Source organism: Malus domestica, chromosome 15 (genome assembly GCF_042453785.1).
Source record: "Malus domestica chromosome 15, GDT2T_hap1".
NCBI classification, from domain to species: Eukaryota; Viridiplantae; Streptophyta; class Magnoliopsida; order Rosales; family Rosaceae; genus Malus; species Malus domestica.
This window is the reverse complement of record NC_091675.1, coordinates 52,225,470-52,246,882: the sequence shown is the minus strand read 5'-3', so window position 1 is coordinate 52,246,882 and position 21,413 is coordinate 52,225,470. Positions and strand designations below refer to the sequence as shown.

The following is a 21,413-nucleotide window of genomic DNA, read 5'->3' as shown; positions in this document are numbered from 1 at the left end:
AATTTTCTTCATGAACTCACATGCTATGAACTTGAGAGTGGAGATTATCCACAATTGTTAGAAGAAAAAGAAGAAGTTAAAGTGTTGTCGCTACCATGAAGAAAAAAAAAAGTTATGTTGTCGTCGCTTGGGGAAAAGAGAAATTTTTTTTGCATGATATCCGTTTCCTGTCATGGAGCCTTTTGTGCTTTATTTTATTTTTCTTTTTGATTTACTTTGATTATGAGTTTGAGGAATGAAAAAAAAACAAAACAAAACAAAAAGAAGAAGAGTGAAAAAAAATTTGTTGGTTGGAGCTTTCGAAAAGAGGTTTTATTGGGCTTTCAAAAATATTAATGTTTTTTTCAATTAGACTTTCGAAAAAAGGTATTAGTTCCAACATATCAAGAGTTTTGTTTACAGGGCTTTCGAAAAAAGAATTGATCTTTTGAAAATATTAGTGTTAGTTCCAGTTGTGCTTTCAAAAAGAGGTGACAACTCCGAGAATTATGATTTGTTATGATTTGTTAGTCAGCCTTTTCAAAAGAGATGTTTGTCTTTCAAAAAGAGGCGTTAGTTCTAACAGATTATGATTTGCTGAGTTTTCGTAAAAATTGATGTTAGGTTCACTGGTGAAAATTTCCTGCACGTGTGACTTAATGCGTGGTCCTAAGAAGGGGGTGTTGAACTTACAAAATTTCAAATTAGAATTTATTTCCTTCTTGGTACATCGGGAGTTTGAAGGGGGTGTTGGAAAATATGAACTATTTTAGAGATTTTATTTGATTTGGTCTACATTTCCTTATTTTGTGGACAAATTATTTTGATTTTATTTATTTTCTAGTATTGCTCGTTGTATTCATATAAATATCTCATTATGGAGAAGAATAAAGAATTAGAGTTGTATTTGAAAACTGTAAAATTGTAAAGAATTCTAAATTTATCCTAAACGCATTATTTTCGACTCCTCCAAACAAACAAATAAACAAGTTAATGTCAATTGAGGATGACGCGGGTCGACATCAATCCTAGACCAAGGCCGATCGACCACCTTCAGTTTCGCGGCCGAAGACGAGCCCAGTGATGGATGGAGACAAAGGCCTAAAAGCGAAGAAAGCTTAAGCAATTTCTCAATCCAAGTGCATTGTCCGAACTGAGTTGGAACGCCAAGCGGCTCTAGATTGAATGAAGGGTGACAGGTGCCAAACGAAATAAGGACGTGTGAACAAAAACTTACACGTCTTTATTTCATTAGCACGGGACGTCACGTGGCGTGGCGCTGTACCCATGTCATGTAAGTCATTCTTAGACAGAAAATACTCCAGTAGATATTATTGAAAGATTGCAAAGCAAAGCATATCTCATTTGTAAAAGAGAAGTTATAGTTCACAAAACATAGTCCACGCAATGAAATAGAATCCTCCGGTCCGGATAAACATGTAAGATTGTTCCACTAAATTTCTCTAAGCCACCACATATGTCATTATCATAAGCACGCTCCCGAAGAGATAACTTATCCAACGATTTGACTTCTGATATCAATGGTAGTCGGGAAAGGCAGAAGCAATCGCTTGATTCGAACTAAGCTGCTTATGTAGTGATCTGAACTTGTCCTTAAGCCTCTTGATCTGCAAATCCAACATGTCAAACAAATGTGTACAAGCACGCGTGAAGTGGGTAAGAAAGAGAGGGCAATTTAACAGGTCATAAGTGGGAGGCAAAATTGAAATACCCTTTTAATCTCAATTTCTGCATCTCGCTTTCGCTGGCCTAATAAGCGTCTCAGATTTGTGATATCGAAAATATTATCCAAGTCATCCTCAAAAGCAGATTTTAAGTCTTCTCTAAGCAGTGCAGGCAACTTATCTACAACAGGCATCAGAAGAAAGCAGTTGAACTGCAAAACAAAGGCACACGTTATTAAACAAAATAAAATGTCCCATTAGCAGGAAAAAATAAACCAACAGAGCCATTAAAAGTTAGAAGTAGAATATATGTGTCTGTGTGTGTGTTTGTAGATATAATTGATCTGATTTAAAAATAAAGAAACAAGTCATTATTCACAATGTCTGAAACATCGACCAAATAGAGTGCTAGTTATCACTTCCGCTTACTCAGTTAGATTTGGAAAGCAGCAGTTTATATTACAAACCTTCAACTCTGCAGAGGCTAAGAAATATTCCTTTATGCCATGAAATATCTGCTGCACCAAAGCATAAACAATCCTTTCAGATGAAGGAGCAAGCCTCCTATTCCAAAGTGTACTGTCTAAAAGATCAGCCAGCCTTGTTTCTGTTGAATGAATAAAAGATGTCAAATCAGTGCCAGAGGCCACATGGCTGAGCTTCACATCTCCCCGTGACTTGGTATCCTTCTCACTGGTGACCGACCCAACGGATGAATCTTGGGAAAGACCAGAAGATACACCACTACCACCTGTTGTGGCATGTTCTGTTCCAGCGAAAGAGTCTAAAAATTGACGTAACCCAGCTCGATTCTACTAATTAGGCATCAAATTAGTTGAGGAAATAGATTTTATAAGGAAAAATCATGCAATATAATGAATAGTATAGAAATTATAAGGCTTGAATGCTCCCTTTTTTGGGTTCCACAATATAAAAAAAGAAATATACATAAACAGTAAAATGTCGGTTCTTAACTATACTAACAGACTATTTTAATAGGAATATTGTGTCCTTTTCCTTCTTATTATGTTATTTTAGAGGGTTGAGATCATACTTATTGTTTATATGGCATAAATGATAATTTTCTCTAAGGCCTCTAACAAGACTTGTAGTATTTCAGATGTTAATCTATTTAGCCTAGTAGGTCTACAATAGTAGTCTTTTTATATCTTTCTCTAAGCCAGAAAGTGAGAACGAGGTTATCTCCTGTTTTCCAGGTTGTTCAACCAGAAAAAGAGCACTGTAACTGCTTTTGGCTGCTATAACTCTTCCACTCTAAATCTATTTCATTATTACAATATCAAACTATTCAAATTTTCGCACAGCAACAAAATAGACCAATTTGAAAGCATAACACATGTAGGAATGCCTTCATAGTCAACTATGAATACCTTGTTGTGAAGAGACCAGGTGACATAACGGGTGGTGCTTACTAAATCCTCCATGCATCTGCAGCAAAAACATATTTAACAGGAGCAGGTTCAGGTGATGGAAACGGGGATATATAAGATATAAACATTCTTGAGGATTGTGTATGCTCCTAACTCACTTGAAGTTTAATTTATCAATAAATTTCATTTTAATGTTTTACTGCTGCATTTAATGAAAGAGTGTCACATTTAATTACCTGAACTATATTTTTATGTATCTAGTTTGGAAGATTGAATGAAAATAAACTTAGTACATAGCATTAGCCATGTACGAGAATTCTAGTACATCAGATCCACACTAGTTGTAATTTATGTAATTTGGCCAATTCAGCATCTAGGGAATCAATCTAGGTTACTTGTGGTTCATTGCATCCATGCAGACCTGCAATTGGGTATTCCTCCTAAATTTCCAAATCCCACATGTCGTATTTGTTTCTTGGCTTCCTGTGCTGGTTGGATGAATTCAAGACTTTTCCTTCATGAACCGAGATTAGACCTTCAGGTGAAACTGGTTTTGGTAAACTTTAATGAGAGTTGAGATGTTCGCTTGGGCCCTTTTTCCTCTTAAAATTTCTAGTTCCATAGTGGCTAAAGATTTCGCTTGAGAGCACCAAAATGCGTTTCTTGGATCAATGAGTGGCATCCCATTTGAGAACCTCTCAAAAGGCCCTATGTTTCCTGACTAAACTTCAATGGATCAATAAAACATAGTAATGAAACCTTTACGAGTTTTATCATTTTTTATTCTAAAGAACAAGAACTTTGGTATACCATACTCTTCTAAAGACTAAATGCAGATCTCTGAAAGATGGTTTGGAATGAACAGTTAGGCATCGCTATAAAAAGATTAGGTAATACACTTATAGGGCATGTTTACTTGGAATGGGGAAGTCATGAACGATAATGATACTTTGTTGTTTATAATATCAGGATGCGTTACTAAGTGCGACATATGTTCCTTGTGTGTTAGTAAATACAGGATATGTCAGGATCAGGAATGGACAAGAATTTTCGCCAACCAGATTTGAAAACGAGCCATGGTAGCGCAGCTACTGCCCATGGCAGCTTAAGCCAGTGCGAGGGCAAAGGAAGAAGACGGGAAAAGAAAAAGCTTTTTAGTTAAAAAGTTCTGGACTGAACGGCACCGTTTGGTCCTTTGATTGAAATAGAAACGACAACAGCCATTTTAAAATGGAAAGAAATGACCGGTCAATTTTCTGAAATTAATTAACAGTAGGTATGATAAGGGTTTCTTATAGATATAGGTTTTGAGTTCTTCAAGTGGGCTGGAGTTATTCTTCTCAAGCTTTATCAAAGGTTGATATCCTGTTTGGATTACTGTACTGTTTGTGAGATTTTAAAAGTTTGGAGTTGGTTGCAAATTGAGCAAGAAGGTAATAAAGAACTTTTCAACTTTGAAGCAATCTTCAAATGTTGGTTTTCAAGGGCTCCATCTCCCCGTTACCTTGTCTTTGGCTTAGCACTTAAAAGGAAAGCTTCAGAGGGTCAAACTTATCATTTCTATAATTACTACTACTATTAAGTATTAACGAATCTATAATAAAGGTCGTACCCAGTGCACAAGGCTCCCGCTTTACGCAGGGTCTGGGATAGGTGAATGTCGGCTAGCCTTACCCCTATTTATGGAGAGGCTGCTCCCAAGTCTCGAACCCGAGACCTACCGCTCATGGGCAAAGGCACTTGCCATCGCACCAAGTGCGACCTCTATTAACGAATCTATAATGCATCATAAAAATTTTGGGGGCAATTATAGAGCTTATTCATTCTTTAAATTATGAATCAGATTCACAACAGCATGATTTGATTTTTAAGGGCATTTTTTGTTCCCATAAAAATTTGAGAAGCTTTGCACGTCGCCCACCCAGTGAAAAAATCCTGGATCCGCCACTGTTAATTTTGATTTTGTTATAACATGCTTGTTTTAATGTTTTCCTATTAGAAAAAACAAAAAGAAAAGAAAAACCTAAACAGGGTATTCACTTACTAAGATAGTAATATATATAAGCGGCTTACTTTTCACGACATGCCCTTTCAGTAGATTCTGCAAAGTCATTGAAAGCAGAGGCAACACGCCTCAGAAACACCTCATGGCCACTTAAATACTCACCATCTTTCTGTAGAAAGCAAGATAGAAATTGCAAGAATTAACTGTGTAGAACTTGAGGAGTTTATTATATGCACACAAGATTTGGAAACCACCAACCTACACAACGGTGTAGACTGTAGTCCATACCTGAAGAAGATAGACTGATATAGGAAGTAATCTCTTCAGAATGTGTAAGAGCCTACAACCTAACTGCATGAGTAGAAAATATAAATTTTCAAAAGCTAAGACCATGATAGTCATAACAAGATATCTACTTGCGAAATAATATGTAGTCTGAATAAGAGTCCTAAAAGACGGACCAAATTACTGAACCTTTTGAAGATTCCTTAAGATTACATAAGTAGATTCCTTAATTCTATAGGGAAGTTTCCATTAACAGCAGCCAAAATTTATTCATAAAAACAGAAGAAACACAATATGCTTGCTCCATCAAATATAACCTACTAGAATATATAAATTTTCAATTTCATCATTTGGGTGGGTTGATTAATTAACACTAACTTCCTAGTCAATGGAAAATAACCCCTTGAAAAAAGGAGGTTCCTAAAATGTATTCCTCTTTTATTAGGGAAGCCATTTTCCAAACCTACCAAGCTACCAAAAATATATATTTTGCAATTTCTGATTATTTTTTGTGATGGCAAACAAAAAAATATCTTCCTGGTAGATGGCAATTCAGAAAATGACTTGCTCTGATCGAAGGGGAAAGCTGTTTTCTAAACAAATTTACCAAGACCAGAGGCCCATCGTCCACTACCAGTCAGCCAGCCCATGCTAATTGATGGTGAATGCGTGGTGCCAGAATGTATGAATTGTTCTTTCATTTGAAACAATTATTTTATGTAGTGCAAAGCCTAATCATTCAGCAGAAAACAACCAAAAGATGGTTGCAACAATTGTTTTTATATAAGAAATTCTTGCAATAAAATTAAAAGATTTTAAAAATTTACAAACCTATGGAGTTTAATCAAGTTTTATAGACTCCATGTGAATTTTAAGTGAAATCATCAGAAATTTTAGGGGGAGAGGCCTGATTTCCTAAAGCCTTAAAACAGTATGAAATCCCTCCAAATCATTCATCTTTTAAATATTTTAAAATCAAATCCTAATTGAATACACATGGAGTTTTATGAACTACGTTATAATCCAGAATGAATACACTCAGATTTCTACAGAGTTTTATAAACTACTTTAAAATCTTGAATACCCATGGACTTACATGGATTCTTTTAAATTCTTGATTGAATACATACAGATTTGTAAACTTTTTAAAAATCCTTTAAACTCCTAATTGAATACACCCCTAAGTATGAATATTTTCTAAAACCACATCTCCACTTAATTCCTCTAGGTACACGAATAATGATAATTATATGCTGACCTACATGTATCTCCTGAATATTTTATTAAAAAGAGGGTGGTTCAAGATGGAAAAATTGTTAGGTATATTAATTGTATGATAACGTTACGATTTAAACGGACACTAGAAGGCGAAACTGGGAGATATTTTTAGAATTGCAAGTTTCCAATCCATTTCTTCAAGATACATTGAAAGAAGAAAATCTGGGGGAGCTCCCTTGAGGGTTCCTATAGATCACTGCCGTTTATGAGGTAGTTTTCTTTGTGAAAACATCGGACTTAATAGAGTTCTCACAGTCTAGCATCTGTCAGGTAAAATGTAGCTTGTAGGTGCTCTGTTTCAAGGCTTGCATTTTATTCAATTAACCGAGCAGACAGACTTTAAAATTAATAACTATATTGATCATAACTTTTAAACACATGATGACACAAGATACCTATATTGCACCACTTATAACATAACTCGTATCACAGGGAAAAGATAGAAGGAAAGAAAAATGGGAAATAAATTACTCTGAGAAATTATTCATCACCTGATGGAGGAAAGGCTCAAATGTATCACGGGCCTTTGCAACAGCTATTACACAAGCTGTCCTGATTTATCAAAAGTAAATTTGAAATGGAAAAGGGATTAATAATAGAAAGGGACACAAAAACATCAAGAAAAATATTGGAGCACAAATATTGCAGCTTAAGAATCAGATTCACAGGTATGATAATATAAAATTATAAATACCTTGAGTAGTTTGTTCCATCATGTAAATCTTCCACTCCACATGCATTTACAATTTCTTCCCGTGTAATTGGAGGGCATTTTATACCACCAACTACAAAACGGAACTCAGCCATGGCACGATGGTATTGTGCACCCCCATATAGACGCATTCCTGCATTCTGAACACAAAGGATACACGGTGATTACATGCATGTATATGAAACTCTAAAAGGTTCAGTCAGTTTGGGTCCAGAACATACGCAAGAAATGAGTCTACACTTTTCAGCCTAGTAAAAACTTTCACCTAGATGTTAACGAGAGAAAACAAAGAAAGGCAGCAACTTAAATAGCCTGATTTTTTTGCACGGTTTGGTACTCATATTGGAAGGGAAGAAGCAAGGCTGATTCCAACATTTAGAAAGAAATACAAACAAGCCAAAAAATCTGGAGAGAGAGAGAGAGAGAGAGAAAGAGAGAGATTTCTGAAAATTTTCAGTATGGAAAAGTTCCTGCCACAATACAAGCCATGCAAACACAAAAGAAAATAAAAATGGAAAAAGAAAATTTACAGTCTGAGAATTCTATAACTTACGGGTATAAGCTTGTGGGGGAACTGAAGGCCATCACTGCTAACAAATGCCCCTCCATTAGTCCTCTCGTCCTGTAGCGTTTCACCTTGAAAAAGGAACGATATATGAATGAAACTAGAATAGGAAAGTCTCCATCAACATGAAACGAATTTTCATCATTCATCCTCTCATCCTGTATTATTTCACGTTTAGAAAGCTTAAATAGTTTGTGGTTAACTAATAAGCAACTTAAGCTTATTTACCAAATTTATCTGGAGGTGCAACAACTGTTCCTTTCAGTAGCAATGATAACTGAGGAACAAATAAAACTTTTGTCAGTAAAAATAACAATAGTTTTTAATCATTAAAAATTTAAATACAAATGAAGAACTAGAAACTAAAACAGCCAAACTAATGAAAAAATAAATGGTAAACAATAAATAAAGGTTTCATAAAACCATGAGACTTCATGTAAGCATAAAACAAATAGAAGCTAACATTATGACTAGTTCACATAATTTCTTCCACCCCAAAAATTCTGAAGGAAAACAAAAATGGAAGACCCGAATCTACTTTTAACCACACGAAAACTCGGGTCCTTCGTGTGAGATCTCAATGTGGTCCTAACCTTTAGCACTATAGTGTGAGGCCATTCTACTACCCCATAGATAAGGTACAATATACCAGCCACGGAAGACTCCGATACTAAGATATGAATAACAACAACATATGAGTACTTTTAAATGACAACATCTAAACTACAGAAACCTTTGTCAAGAACAGATCATGAAATATTCTTCCTTTCTCCTTCAGTTTCAGTTCATCCAAAGTGCTGCATAAACAAAATAATGCAATATAACCAACCAATATAAAAGAAATAAATAAGATAAATTTATAATACCAGAGAAAACAAAATTTGCTTAACCTTCCTGGTCAATGATCTGACCAGAGTTTAAGCAAATAAAGTGCCATAAATTGCATCCAGTCTGTTAATTGCCCTAAAGAAATGTGCTCTGTAAGTTAAAACTGTGGACCTGAGTTCTTGATTTATTTCATTCATCTTTTTTGTTGCGCTACGGAACTCCTTCTCAAGAAGTGGAATGATTAGTGGCACATTATCCATATACCTTGCAAAATTTGATTCCCAAACTTTTAGCAATGGAACTTAGCAAGTTGTCATTATTATCAGAATAGGAAGAACAGGATTATTACTAACCTTTTCTGTAGTAATTCTTCCAAAAACAACCTAAGTTTGCTTACACCTATTCGACTTCTTTCTTGTATTGACAGTGACCGGCCCATTTTCTCCTCCAAGCTTGCAACATCTTCCATCTCTCTTAATGATATTGCCTGCATAAAGAAAGTACAAACCAGCCAGCTATGATTCCACATCAAAAGAAAAAAGGAACATAATTGTATACCTGCATACCCAATCTTATGCTTATTATCTAACAGAATACAAAGAATCTACCAGCAACAGCTAACGGAAAAAATTAGCATAGGAACTATAGACAAGTAAAGCATTAAGGGATAGCACAAAGAGGAATAAACTTTAAAAAATTTCCGCATGCAGTATGTAATTTAAACAGTATCAGGATTGACGCAAATATCACAACCAAAGCTCCAAACACTGGAAAGTTTCGGGCCAAAGTTCTGATGAGCAGGGTACATATTACAACTTTCATACTGCCAAATTATTGTTACTAGCAAAATTTCTTCCAGAAGAACAACCATTAGTCGGATGAGAAACAGGCCAGCAATTAGAGCCATAAAGTTGCAAATTCTGACTTCAAAAGTTGCTCTGAGAATCAGTGGATTAAAATATCACACTCAATGCAATATAGTTACTAAATAATAATGATCTACTTCAAAGCTTAAGCTTTATATCATTAAATGACAAAAACAACACTCTGCAGCGGAATATTGACAACTATCAATTAAGGTCGCCGAATGAACATCACAACCATTCCTCGCTTTTTACTCTCTGAAAATGAATAGAGGGCGAGCACGAGTACCTTTTTGAAATCTTCATTACATCTGTAAACCGAATCATGGCCAACGCCAACTCTACCAGAGGGCACAGAAGTGAAAAAGGGAGAGTCTCCCAAGATACACCCATCGAGCATACAAGTGGGAGGTGAGAGAAATACTTCCACATCCGAGGCACGAGCAAACTGGGGTATTTTGGTATCAAGTTTGGTTGAGACAATCACAGTCCTTGAGAGCTCGGGATCAATCTGCAGACGATGAGCAAGGTAAAGCTTGATCGAAAAGAATAAATTAACACAACACAATGCATAAACAGAACAAAAGAAGCAACACCTGCATTACAACCCTTCTTGTAGTTGCATTACTCCAGTCACTGCAATCTTCAAGACACAAAATTATGAACTCTTTATGCTGCATTTTCGCACGAACTAGAGCTTCGACAGCACGAGCGTGGCCCTGTAATCATCATAAATAACATATTTACAACGCAACATCTATCGAAATTCAGAACGAAACCAATGAAAGCGTCATGTTTCCTACTCGAAATTCAAACATTATCGACAATGGAAAACCTGTAAAGCTCGATTCTTTGGACCAGGAGCAGGAGCGATTAGTCCAGGAGTGTCGATAATGGTAAGATTAGGGCAATACTTGTATTCGACTCGAATGATGATCTCCTCAGCGGAGAAAAGACAAGGCTCCTTCTCCAACCTCATGTTCTCAGCTTCAATGTAGGCTTGAATTTCTTGGAGCGAGAGAGACTTTTCGTAATCGGAACTGGAATCGGAGGGGAGGAGGAGGCGGCAGACGGGGGAGTGGGCTTGGGGGTCGTACTTCATGTGGAGGGTAATTGGGCGGCGGGTCTTGGTGCCGCCGCCTACATGGTTGAACTGGAACCCCATAAGTGCTTCCACCAAGGCGCTCTTGCCGTCGGTCTGGTGGCCCACCACAAGCACCGCTGGCGCGTCGAATGGAGTGTCGAAGGCCTGCGCGAGGCCGTGGAGTTCGTTGTAGGCCTCGTACAGACGGCACTGCTCCTCCTCCTCCTCCTCCGCCCATTTCTTTTCATTTTCCGCCTCCTCCCTCGACATTGCTGCGCTGCTTCTTCTGTTACTGGTAGAGTGAAGTGGAGCGTAGGCCAGTTGATACAATACCGTTATTCAGATAGAAACTCGGAGCAGGACGTTTCACATTTCATACGTTATCTTCTTCTTTTTTTTCCATACGATTTGTTTGTTTCTTGAAAAAAACGAGTGATCTTACTTTACTAGCTACTAGTTTATAAATATTATTTTCAACCATTTTAATATGAACACTCCTTTGCTGCTGAAAGAATTGCAGCCGTTGCTGTTGAAACTCAATTACAGATGGACATGGTATTCAAATAATTGAAATTAAAATTACAAATTGGACACGTGTTTATCTTGGATAGGAGTTTCAGCAGCAATTATTGCTTTTCTTTTGCCACCCGTTGATTTTCTTTCAACAACCGTTTGGTACGTGGAAGGGGACGGAACGGAGTAGGGCGAGACGTTCTGTCCTACGTTTGATGCGCTTAAAATGGGTGGAACGTGCTATTCCACGAGACGAATTTTGGATGAATTTTCGTTCCGCCTCACCCTCTGGAACGACTCTTTCCACATCCGTGGAACACAAAATTATAACATCTCCATCTTCTTCTTCCTCCTTGTTTCCATCCGAGGGCATTTTTGCTCCCTCTCCGTTCCGTCCCGTCCTATCCCTTCCCATTCCGTTCCGTCTCGTCCCGTCTGCATACCAAATGATACCTTAAGGTTGGTTTGCAGTTGTGGTACTTTATAAAAACTAGGGTAGGATAACATATTCCACTAGATTGAACAAATAATTAAGCTCTTCTAAACAACAAATTAGGATAGGATAAAAGTTCGATGCCCGCTACGGTTGGTGGAAGCTGGAGCAAAATGGACACTGAAAATTGAATAAAAAAAGATATAAATCTGCAGTCGGATTATAATTAGAGTCTACTAGATTTGTAGCCTGCAGTCGGATTATATTTTTCACGCAAAATAAGATTATTTTACTTTTAAAATATTTAATTGTGATCGTACGATTTTTGATCAACGGTCTACGTGAGTTGATTCTTAGAATCCCCAGCAATTAGATCCGACGAGAATCCAATTCCATAATTAGATACAACTTTTCCAGTTTTCCAAGAAAATTGGACGAAAGGGCCCCAGAAAAGATCAAATCTATGTGCTATTCAAAAATTTAAAGAAAAAAAAGAAGCTGTGTTCTAATATAACCCCGGTCCGGGAGCCAAGTTTAAAATTCAACAAATTCGAGTCTTCCAAGCAAAGTCGTTAGGCTAATCCACGCAAGTTCGAGTCGGGGAAGGGACGTGCTCCCATCCTAGCAAAGTACCGAGGCTAATCCTCTTTTGCAAATTCCTTCCCTCGACAGAAGCTGGTGGATCCGCGAGAGCATTAGACGCTGGGTTATCACTAGAACTGGATTCCTCTTCCGCTCCGTTTCCAAGTTTGAGATTTCGTTTAACAAGAAAATGAGTTTTCTAATTGTTCATAAATTTTAAGTTGGTTTTGTTTTATTAAATTATCAAATATTTTAAGCCTTTGAATATAAACTAATATAATCATGTGGTTAATATGCATTTGAACCGAGATCCTCAAAATGAGGACCTTTGGCCATCTCCAATCGAATGAGGGTCAAAGGTGTTGGATGTATGTCAACAATCTGTGATAATTTATATATGCTAATAAATAATAAATGCAATAGGAATTGACAGAATATAAACTAGAATACGAATTATAAAAAACAAACAACTTGAAGATCGAGGCTTGCGTACCGCAATGTCCTTGAAACAGAAATTTCGTCCATACTCTGTGCTTTTAGTTCTACAGACGTCTGCTTCACCAGAATTCAACGATCAAGTTAAAATTCCAGCACCGGAAAATTTAACTTCTGGCGAATTTAGTGTGGTTCTCTCAGTAAGAAGGTTTAGGAATGTAGAAGATGAAGTTGATTATTTTCTATCTACTAAATGCCATGCAGATGGATGTATATATAGCAGATGGATGCCTGTTTGCAACAGGTATGAGAATGGGGTGTGACTGTTGAGAGACTTCTCTTCAAGGGGTGCTTTACTCTGTGTTCAGAAAGAACTCTCAGACTTCAAATTCGAATTTTAAAAAATAATTAATTAAATCTGAAAAATAATTAATTAAATAATTTAATTATTAGAGCCCGAGCCCCAAGGCCCAAGGCCCATCTTTTGATAATTAATTATATATTAATTATATATTAATTACCAATTAATTAATGCACCCCAAAACCCAGCCCCAAGGGTGAGCCCAATTTTAGTCTCCAGGCCTATTACTCCAATCACTTTCTATAAAGGACAAAGGCTTATAAAGTGATAAAATCTTTTGGGAATTGCCAATGTGGGACAATGAAATGTCTACTCAAACTATTTAAATTTCCAACAAAAGGACTCTCTTTAGCCCTATAACCCTTCAACATATTAATATTTTAATGAATAATGCCTCGATCATATTTCTTAGCATATCCAACTGAGAGGGCCAAGGGGCCATAAGCCAAACATAGTCATGTGACAAAAAACCATCTCCTACTGAGGGGCCATAGGTCAAACATAATTTATTATTTTAATTGAATTAATATGATTACTCAAATTAAACTACATCAATAGTTTTTCGAGATGTAATCTTAATAATTTTTCGAATATGATTTCGAGTGACACATGTCTCTAAAATGAGTAACTTTCTAGATTTATTGTCGATATGTAATCTCAATCATTTTTTCGATAGGATTTCGAGTGACACATGTCGCTAAAGTGAGTAACTCTCCAGATTTTTTATCAATATGTAATCTCAATAATTTTTCAGATAAGATTTTGAGTGTCACGTGTCAAGATGTAATTGATTGTGTAAATTTTAGATATGATTCTTATTTGCATGATACTTCTTATCTTCAGTTTCCAATGTCCATACATAGGTTAGATATTAGGGTATAATTCACACACCTTCATCTTTGCCCTCTCCAATATCTCTTTCTATTCAAATTTGCAATGAATTCCAATTTTGGATAATCTTCGCATTTCAACTGGAGTCCATCCAATTCCAAATTGGAAGATAAATGGACGCAAATAAAATAAGAAGATGAGGAGTCCAATGAAAAAGATGAAGCATGACACAACACAACATATCAAAGTTCATCTTTCTGCTGACGGGCATCCAATGAAAGTGTAAAGCACCCTGGAAAAGAGGTAATCAGCGCCCAACAAGCTGAAGATTTAAAACTGAAAGAAAGAGGAAGCGGGAGCGTGAGGTGATTGTAATCCTGCATTTTCCTTTTCAATTTTTTATTATAATTCATTTGGGTCGAGTGTGTGACATGACAAGTGTTTGGAGCAGAAAAATTTGCCTCGAAAGAAGCGACGAAAATTGGAAGAAGCTAGGGAAATGTCAGAGGAGGAAAATCAGAATGAAAAGTTTGATGTACGTCTCTCTGTCTCTAACTCTGCGTATACATACATATAATATTTCTATACCTTTTGGACGAGGAACTTAATTTTGATTCGTATGTCGGGGCAGTCTTGTATTCCCGTTGCCAGCTTAGGCCACAATCATATATATAAAATGTTTAGTTAAATATTATATTATTGTGTTTTAGAGTGGAATAATATACAAAAACAGAAAAGATATCAGGATGAAGAAATATTTGGTTGGTTGGTGTTCCTCCTTTTCATATATTGTGAGATATGTTAATAGTCGTAAAATGATTTTGGTTGAGGTTATGTTACTTGTAAATAGATCTACTTAAGAGGTCTTAACTAGTTTGCTAGATGATGGATTTCTTATCCACTATTTTGTAATTCATGTTATATTTTAATAAAGCGTTATTGTTTTTAAAAAAAAAACACTTAAAGTGTTCATGTAATCTTGTAGCTCAAAATTCTGAAAAGAAAAAAGGAGACAAAAAACTTTGATGACAATATCCACACTCACATACACACAGATAGATATATATATATATATATATATATATGTATGTATGTATGTATGTATAAAATGCAATAGCGCAGAGAAAATTGTGACTAAGGTTATTGGACTTGATGCCACAAGAGTGGAAGAGAGATTTGAAAAACTCTACATGAAATTATTTCATAGGCTACTTTACTTTCATGCTTCTAGGTGTGTGTATACGGTAGTGATGCATGTTGTGGATTTTATGATCAAAAGTTCTCTTCATATGAGTCAAAGGAGGCAGAACAAAAAAAGTGGAGTCAGAAATGAAGCACCTTATCCTCAGAAATGAAGCACCTTATCTTGTGATTAATCCTCCCTTCGATTTTGATTTGTATCTTACAAACTTACTAAGCATTTTTGTGCTGTACATAGACTTTATGTTATAGATTCAGTCAAATTTTTGAATGGGCACATATCAACAACAAGTCCTTGAGAAATGTACCTATAGTTTACTCATCTTGAAGTCAATGAAAAGTGTGGCAGTGTTGTTGTCATTCTCGTGGGGAGCTTCCATCTTAGTAATAGCTCAAATGGTAAATGGCTTCAAATTTGTCCTGGTTTAACATTGCCCTTTTTTTTCTTCCAGGTTTTTCAAACATTGCCCGCGTTAAGGACCAACGAGACTTTCTAGAGAAAATTACTTCCGGTAATGCTTACTGCTAGTCTTATTTTACCTTTTCTTTTGTTGTGAGTGAACTTTTAATTTTCACTCAGTTCTTAACCTTTATTGTTTTTACTTTGTTTGAGTAGATGGTTTGACATCAGTCATATTTTTCAGTCGCTTTCCCATCCACGCTTGTAATTTGTGATATTTTTACAATGCATCAATCATGTAATAAACTGCTTCTCTCAACTTACTCTTTTTCATCTTACCGAGGCAATATCTTTGCTCCAACCGTTGCGGAGTTGAGATGGAGGGTTCCCACATGTAACCATATATGAGACAATACTTGATAAGGTGTGTCATTCAAATATGCTACTAAATCATCAGATATCTGGTTTACTTGAAATAGTAACTTATTAAAAAAAAAGATTTGAAAATCATTTGTATGATTCTATTATGTGTTATGTGGGAACTCCATGTTTTGATAATGCCCAGTCAGGCTTGCATTTTTAATATTTTGGGCTTAGGAGCCTCCACTTAATCAAAAAAGAAAAGAAAGTTTATTGCAGCTTGGCTGGATGCATTGAATTTATTTGTAGTTCGCACTTCCCAGTTGTACACTTGCTTTTTGCAGCTTGATTGGATGTGATTTCTTTTGGCAGGGGATTTTAGGGAAACTATTCTGCAACGATAAAAAAAATTGGTGAATAATGTTCAACGGTCAAGTGATGAAATTTATTTTTCTTCTTATAGTGCTTCAGGATAGTCGTAACGACATCAAAATGTTGTATATCGCTTTGGCAAGTAACTTTTTCCAAATTTTAATTATCATTTACCATGTAGACCTAACTTTTTTTTTATATTCTCTATAGGAAAGTTTCCAAAAATTTTGCGTGAAAGATACCACTGTGGTAAGTGATTTCATTCTTTTGTTTATTTGAGCATAAAACTTCTATATGTAGTGTAGGGACGTTCAAGATCAATGAATATCGGCCTTGTTGTAATCTTTAGATAGAATAATGCTTTGTAAATATTTTTGCAGCCAGGGTTCTTAAAATTTGTGACTAAGGTTATTGAACTTGATGTGGAAGAGAGATTTAAAAAACTCTATATGTAATTATTTCATAGGCTACTTTACTTTCATGCTTCTAGGTATGTGTGTATATGGTAGTGATGCGTGTTGTGGATTTTATGATCAAAGTTCTCTTCATATGTGAATTGATTGTGTACGTTGCAGTGTGGACAGAATGAGGATATTTACTAATCTCAGGGTTCACCAGATAAGATGACAACATCTCTTATACCGTTATTCCATGTATGCATTACCGAGAAGAAGAAACATTCAAGTAATGTTTCTAACCTTTTGTTTCACACATCGGAATATAACCAACTTCAATTATTTGAGTGTGGTGTTAGTAAATATGTGTTGCACATATTCACAATACATATTTCGGAACATGTTCCTTATCACCGGTAGGGTGAGTTCCATACTCGATCGTTGGTTGGAAGCACAAAAGATGAGACATGATTGCCTAGCACGGGTGAAATTTATATTGAGGTAGGTTAAGTACATTTCACTTAATTCAATGCTATTTTTATATGTTTACAGTTTTTTGGTATCTTGTTTAGGCAATTATGTATATCAAGCTAGAAAGATGGTCATTTTAGTTGATACGATTCTGATCGCGGATGGACAGATTCAATTACATTTTCCTATCAAAATTCAAAGCGGGCAAAAAAGGTTGGAGAGTTTGGTTAAACAAGGTCTAGACCAAATGCGAAATGTAGTTAATTGGAGTGGTATTAATATGGGAAGTGTTGATATTTATGAGCTGAAGAATATGTTTGCGCAAAATGATAATAGGTAGGTGCTTTTTAATTTGTGTTTGATCTATTTATTTTATTTGTAGTTATAATTTTCATTTTGAATGATGACAAGTGTTTTTCTGTACTATAGATTCTTGAAAATCATACTGCAGGGTCCGACGTTAAATGATTCAATAGGGCGAAATAAAATGCGTTGTTGGGCATGGTCAAAGTTCAAAGATAGTGGGGTTATGTTTGGTATTGACAGAGAACCTACAAAATTGGCTAGACTAGGGGTTGGTAAGATATACACAAAGAGGGGCATACGCAAGAAGTATAATTAGAAGTAGAATCTAAGAAGGGTGTTAGGAGATATAAAGTACCAATATTGGACTGGTTAGGTAGATGGTTTTGACTAGTTTGGTGAGTGTGATGTGTTAGCATACTTGAGGTTTAACCGTATTATCGTAGCACACACTGAAGTCATATAAGAATACCTGATCTGTAGTGTGCGCTATGATTATAATGTTAAACCTCAAGTATGCTAACACATCACACTTACGAAACTGGTCAAAACCATCCACCTAACCAGTCTAATACTGGTACTTTATATCTCCTAACACCCTTCTTAGATTCTACTTCTAATTATACTTCTTACGTATGCCCCTCTTTGTGTATATCTTACCAGCCACTAGTCTAGCCAATTTTGTAGGTTCTCTGTCTATACCAAACATAACCCCACTATCTTTAAACTTTGACCATGCCCAACAACGCATTTTATTTCGCACTATTTAATCATTTAACGCCTGACCCTGCAATGTGATTTTCAAGAATCTATAGTACAGAAACACTTGTCATCAATCAAAATGAAAATTATAACTACAAATAAAATAAATAAATCAAACACAAATTAAAAAGCACCTAGCTATTATCATTTTGCGCAAACATAAACATATTTTTCAGCTCATAAATATCAACACTTCCCATATTAATAACACTCCAATTTAAAATCTAATTAACTACATTACGCATTTGGTCTAGACCTTGTTTAACCAAACTCTCCAACTTCATGTTTTGCCCGCTTTGAATTTTGATAGGAAAATGTAATTTAATCTGTCCATCCGCGATCAGAATCGTATCAACTAAAATGACCATCTTTCACAAGCTTCTCTCTAGCCTGATATACATAATTGCCTAAACAAGATACCAAAAAACTGTAAACGTATAAAAATAGCATTGAATTAAGTGAAATGTACTTAACCTACCTCAATATAAATTTCACCTGTGCTAGGCAATCATCTCTCGTCTTTTGTGCTTCCAACCAACGACCGAGTATGGAACTCACCCTACCGGTGATAACCAAAGGAACATGTTCCGAAATATGTATTGTGTGGAATATGTGCAACACATATTTACTAACACCACACTCAAATAATCGAAGTTGGTTATATTCCGATGTGTGAAACAAAAGGTTAGAAACATTACTTGAATGTTTCTTCTTCTCAGTAATGCATCGATGGAATATCGGTATAAGAGATGTTGTCATCTTATCTGGTGAACCTTAAGAATAGTAAATATCCTCATTCTGTCCACCCAACACACTGCAACGTACACAATCAATTCACATATGAAGAGAACTTTGATCATAAAATCCACAACACGCATCACTACCGTATACACACATACCTAGAAGCATGAAAGTAAAGTAGCATATGAAATAATTACATATAGAGTTTTTTAAATCTCTCTTCCACATCAAGTCCAATAACCTTAGTCACAAATTTCCCATTTTATAGAAAAAGAACACCAGCTGCAAAAATATTCACATTTACAAAGCATTATTCTATTAAACAAGGTTGATATTCACTGATCTTGAACGTCCCTACATATAGAAGCTTATGCTCAAATAAACAAAACAAAAGAATGAAATCACTTACCACAGTGGTATCTTTCACGCCAAATTTTCGGAAACTTTCCTATAGAAAACATTAAAAAAAAATTAAGTCTACATGGTGAATGATAATTAAAGTCTGAAAAAAGTTACTTGCCAAAGCGATCTAGTGAAAGCATTATGAGAAGAAAACTAAATTTCATCAGGATCATTGACCGTTGAACACTATTCACAAACTTTATTAATCATTACCGAAATAAAATCAAATACTTTCCCTAGAATCCCCTGCCAAAAGAAATTCAACAACTCACAGATCTTCCCTCAACCTCTGCAACTCATACTCACGGCAGAAATCACAAAGAAATTCTTCGAGGCCTCAAAACTCAAATCAAAACCCTAATGACCCCTCTTCCTCCAAGATCCTAAAATGTATATCTTGGAGTGAAATTAAAAGCAACCAAGTTCAAGACTCGGATTTTTGTGAGGACCCAAGTGGAACAACCAAACCCTTTCAGTCTCGAAGCGGCGAATGCCTGTGTGGAAGAGACGTGATTAAGGAGTTCTAACCTCCGACACTCCTGTCAAAACCTAGCAGCCCGAGCATGAACCCAAACCCATTTTTAGCAACAAATATCACCCCTGGGACCTGCCCCTCCAGCGCCGTACTCGCCTCTGTCTCCGCTCCTCAATCTCTCCCGCCGCGACCCTGACAACAGCGGCTGAATCAGACGAGATACTATTTCACTTGAGCATCTTGGCCACAGTCAGATGGGGAAGGCCTGGAGTTAAGAAAATGAGCAAGAATTTCGGTGTTGAAGGAAATGGGTAACTGCAAAACAAAAAATTAGTAAAACGAAGAGGATGGGGAAGGATGGAGAGACTGGGTTACTCAGGCTAGGAAGGAAGGAGGCTGTGCCGGGAAAAGAAAAAGAAACGAAAAACAAAAGAGGGAGCTGGGTAGGGTCACCCAAAAACCCCTAATACAAAAGAGAAAAAGGCTGCCAACAAAGTAAATGGGCGCGGGCCTCCTCTTTGGGCCTAAAAACCTTCATTAAAAAACATATATATATATATATATATATATACACACACATATATATATGAGAAATGAATTTTGAGCTGTCATTCGGAAAAGAAAAGGGTGAGCTTTATTATTTTGACAATTTGGCTACTAGCAAGATACTTTCTTTGGCAACTCTTCTTCCTTGGAGATTTGGATGACTTCTACTATATGCTACTACATGCTACTAGTCCTTAATACTTAGAAGTTTTATGATTACTCAGTAACTTGGATTTGTCAAGTCCTCAACCGTGAAACTTTCTTTAGTCGGGAACTTAAGGAGTACCATACTTGACCAATTCCAAAACTATTAAATACCGTCAACGTTATACCTTCGAGAACCTACTTACAGGTTCATGCTGAGGCACCTTTGCCGAAGCAAAAAGAAATTGAACCGCCTTTCTTATACAATCGAGAAGCGAGAGATTTATAGGGTTGTGATGATGCGGGAACAAAACCCAAAGATGATATGGTTGAGGACATCTCTGAAAGCAAAATGATATTTCATTTACAGAGATGAGATATGAAGGATTAACTGGATGTCCTCAAAGATGGAAATATGTTGGAAACAAATGAACATATATATAGGAGGAGGGAACAATCTTCTGTAAAACCGACGAAACTGAGAGACAATGAAAGTGAGAGTAGAGAACCAGGAAAAAAGAGTTGATGATGTTGTATGGATATGGCATCGTCTATCCAACAAGGAGGCGATTTTTAGTGGGCTAAGCTCCTGCAGTTTAGAGCAGTTCCACCGGGAACCTTTATGCCGGCACCTAGCCATATTATTGGCCCGGCACTCAGCTAATCCACTCCAGCCGAGCAGATAGGCTGGCACCTAGCCCAAGCTGGTCTCTAGGCTGGCTCAGAATGTGCTGAGCCCTTGCCCGGCCAACATGATGCCAGGCGATACCGCCACGCCTCCCTGAGCTGAATTCGAAGCACTCTGCTTTCCTTCCACCACCACCCCAACTCAAGCTTCCATATCCAAAACCCTCCCTCTCGGTCTTGGGCTGCTGCTCGGAGCTGCGGCGATCGAATAGATTGGTGACGAAGCAGCTGACGTCATGGTCCGAATCGAAGGTGGCATCGGAGAACCAATCGCAATCGGAGGAGCTCCGGGGATCGAGAGGATCAGCGGTGAAAGGTTTGCAGG

At 36.6% G+C, this 21,413-nt stretch overlaps 1 protein-coding gene and 1 long non-coding RNA gene across 2 annotated transcripts; one reads left to right on the top strand and one right to left on the bottom strand.

Annotated features, from left to right (window-relative positions):
* Nucleotides 1–1,310: 1,310 nt before the first annotated feature.
* LOC103441867 (dynamin-like protein ARC5) lies at nucleotides 1,311–11,219 on the bottom strand. The gene is made up of 16 exons (XM_029093842.2): nucleotides 10,427–11,219; nucleotides 10,188–10,310; nucleotides 9,881–10,102; nucleotides 9,082–9,215; nucleotides 8,900–8,992; nucleotides 8,634–8,697; nucleotides 8,129–8,177; nucleotides 7,889–7,971; nucleotides 7,318–7,475; nucleotides 7,115–7,175; nucleotides 5,349–5,411; nucleotides 5,129–5,229; nucleotides 3,056–3,113; nucleotides 2,132–2,476; nucleotides 1,712–1,876; nucleotides 1,311–1,607 (listed from the first exon to the last, which is right to left on the bottom strand). Exons 1-16 carry the CDS (start codon nucleotides 10,943–10,945, stop codon nucleotides 1,518–1,520), a joined length of 2,328 nt encoding a protein of 775 aa, XP_028949675.1. The 5' UTR covers nucleotides 10,946–11,219; the 3' UTR covers nucleotides 1,311–1,517.
* Nucleotides 11,220–14,065: 2,846 nt separating this feature from the next.
* On the top strand, nucleotides 14,066–14,346 carry LOC139192061 (uncharacterized). The gene is made up of 2 exons (XR_011575853.1): nucleotides 14,066–14,195; nucleotides 14,282–14,346. It is a non-coding gene; the product is annotated as an uncharacterized lncRNA (long non-coding RNA).
* The last annotated feature ends 7,067 nt before the right edge of the window (nucleotides 14,347–21,413 follow it).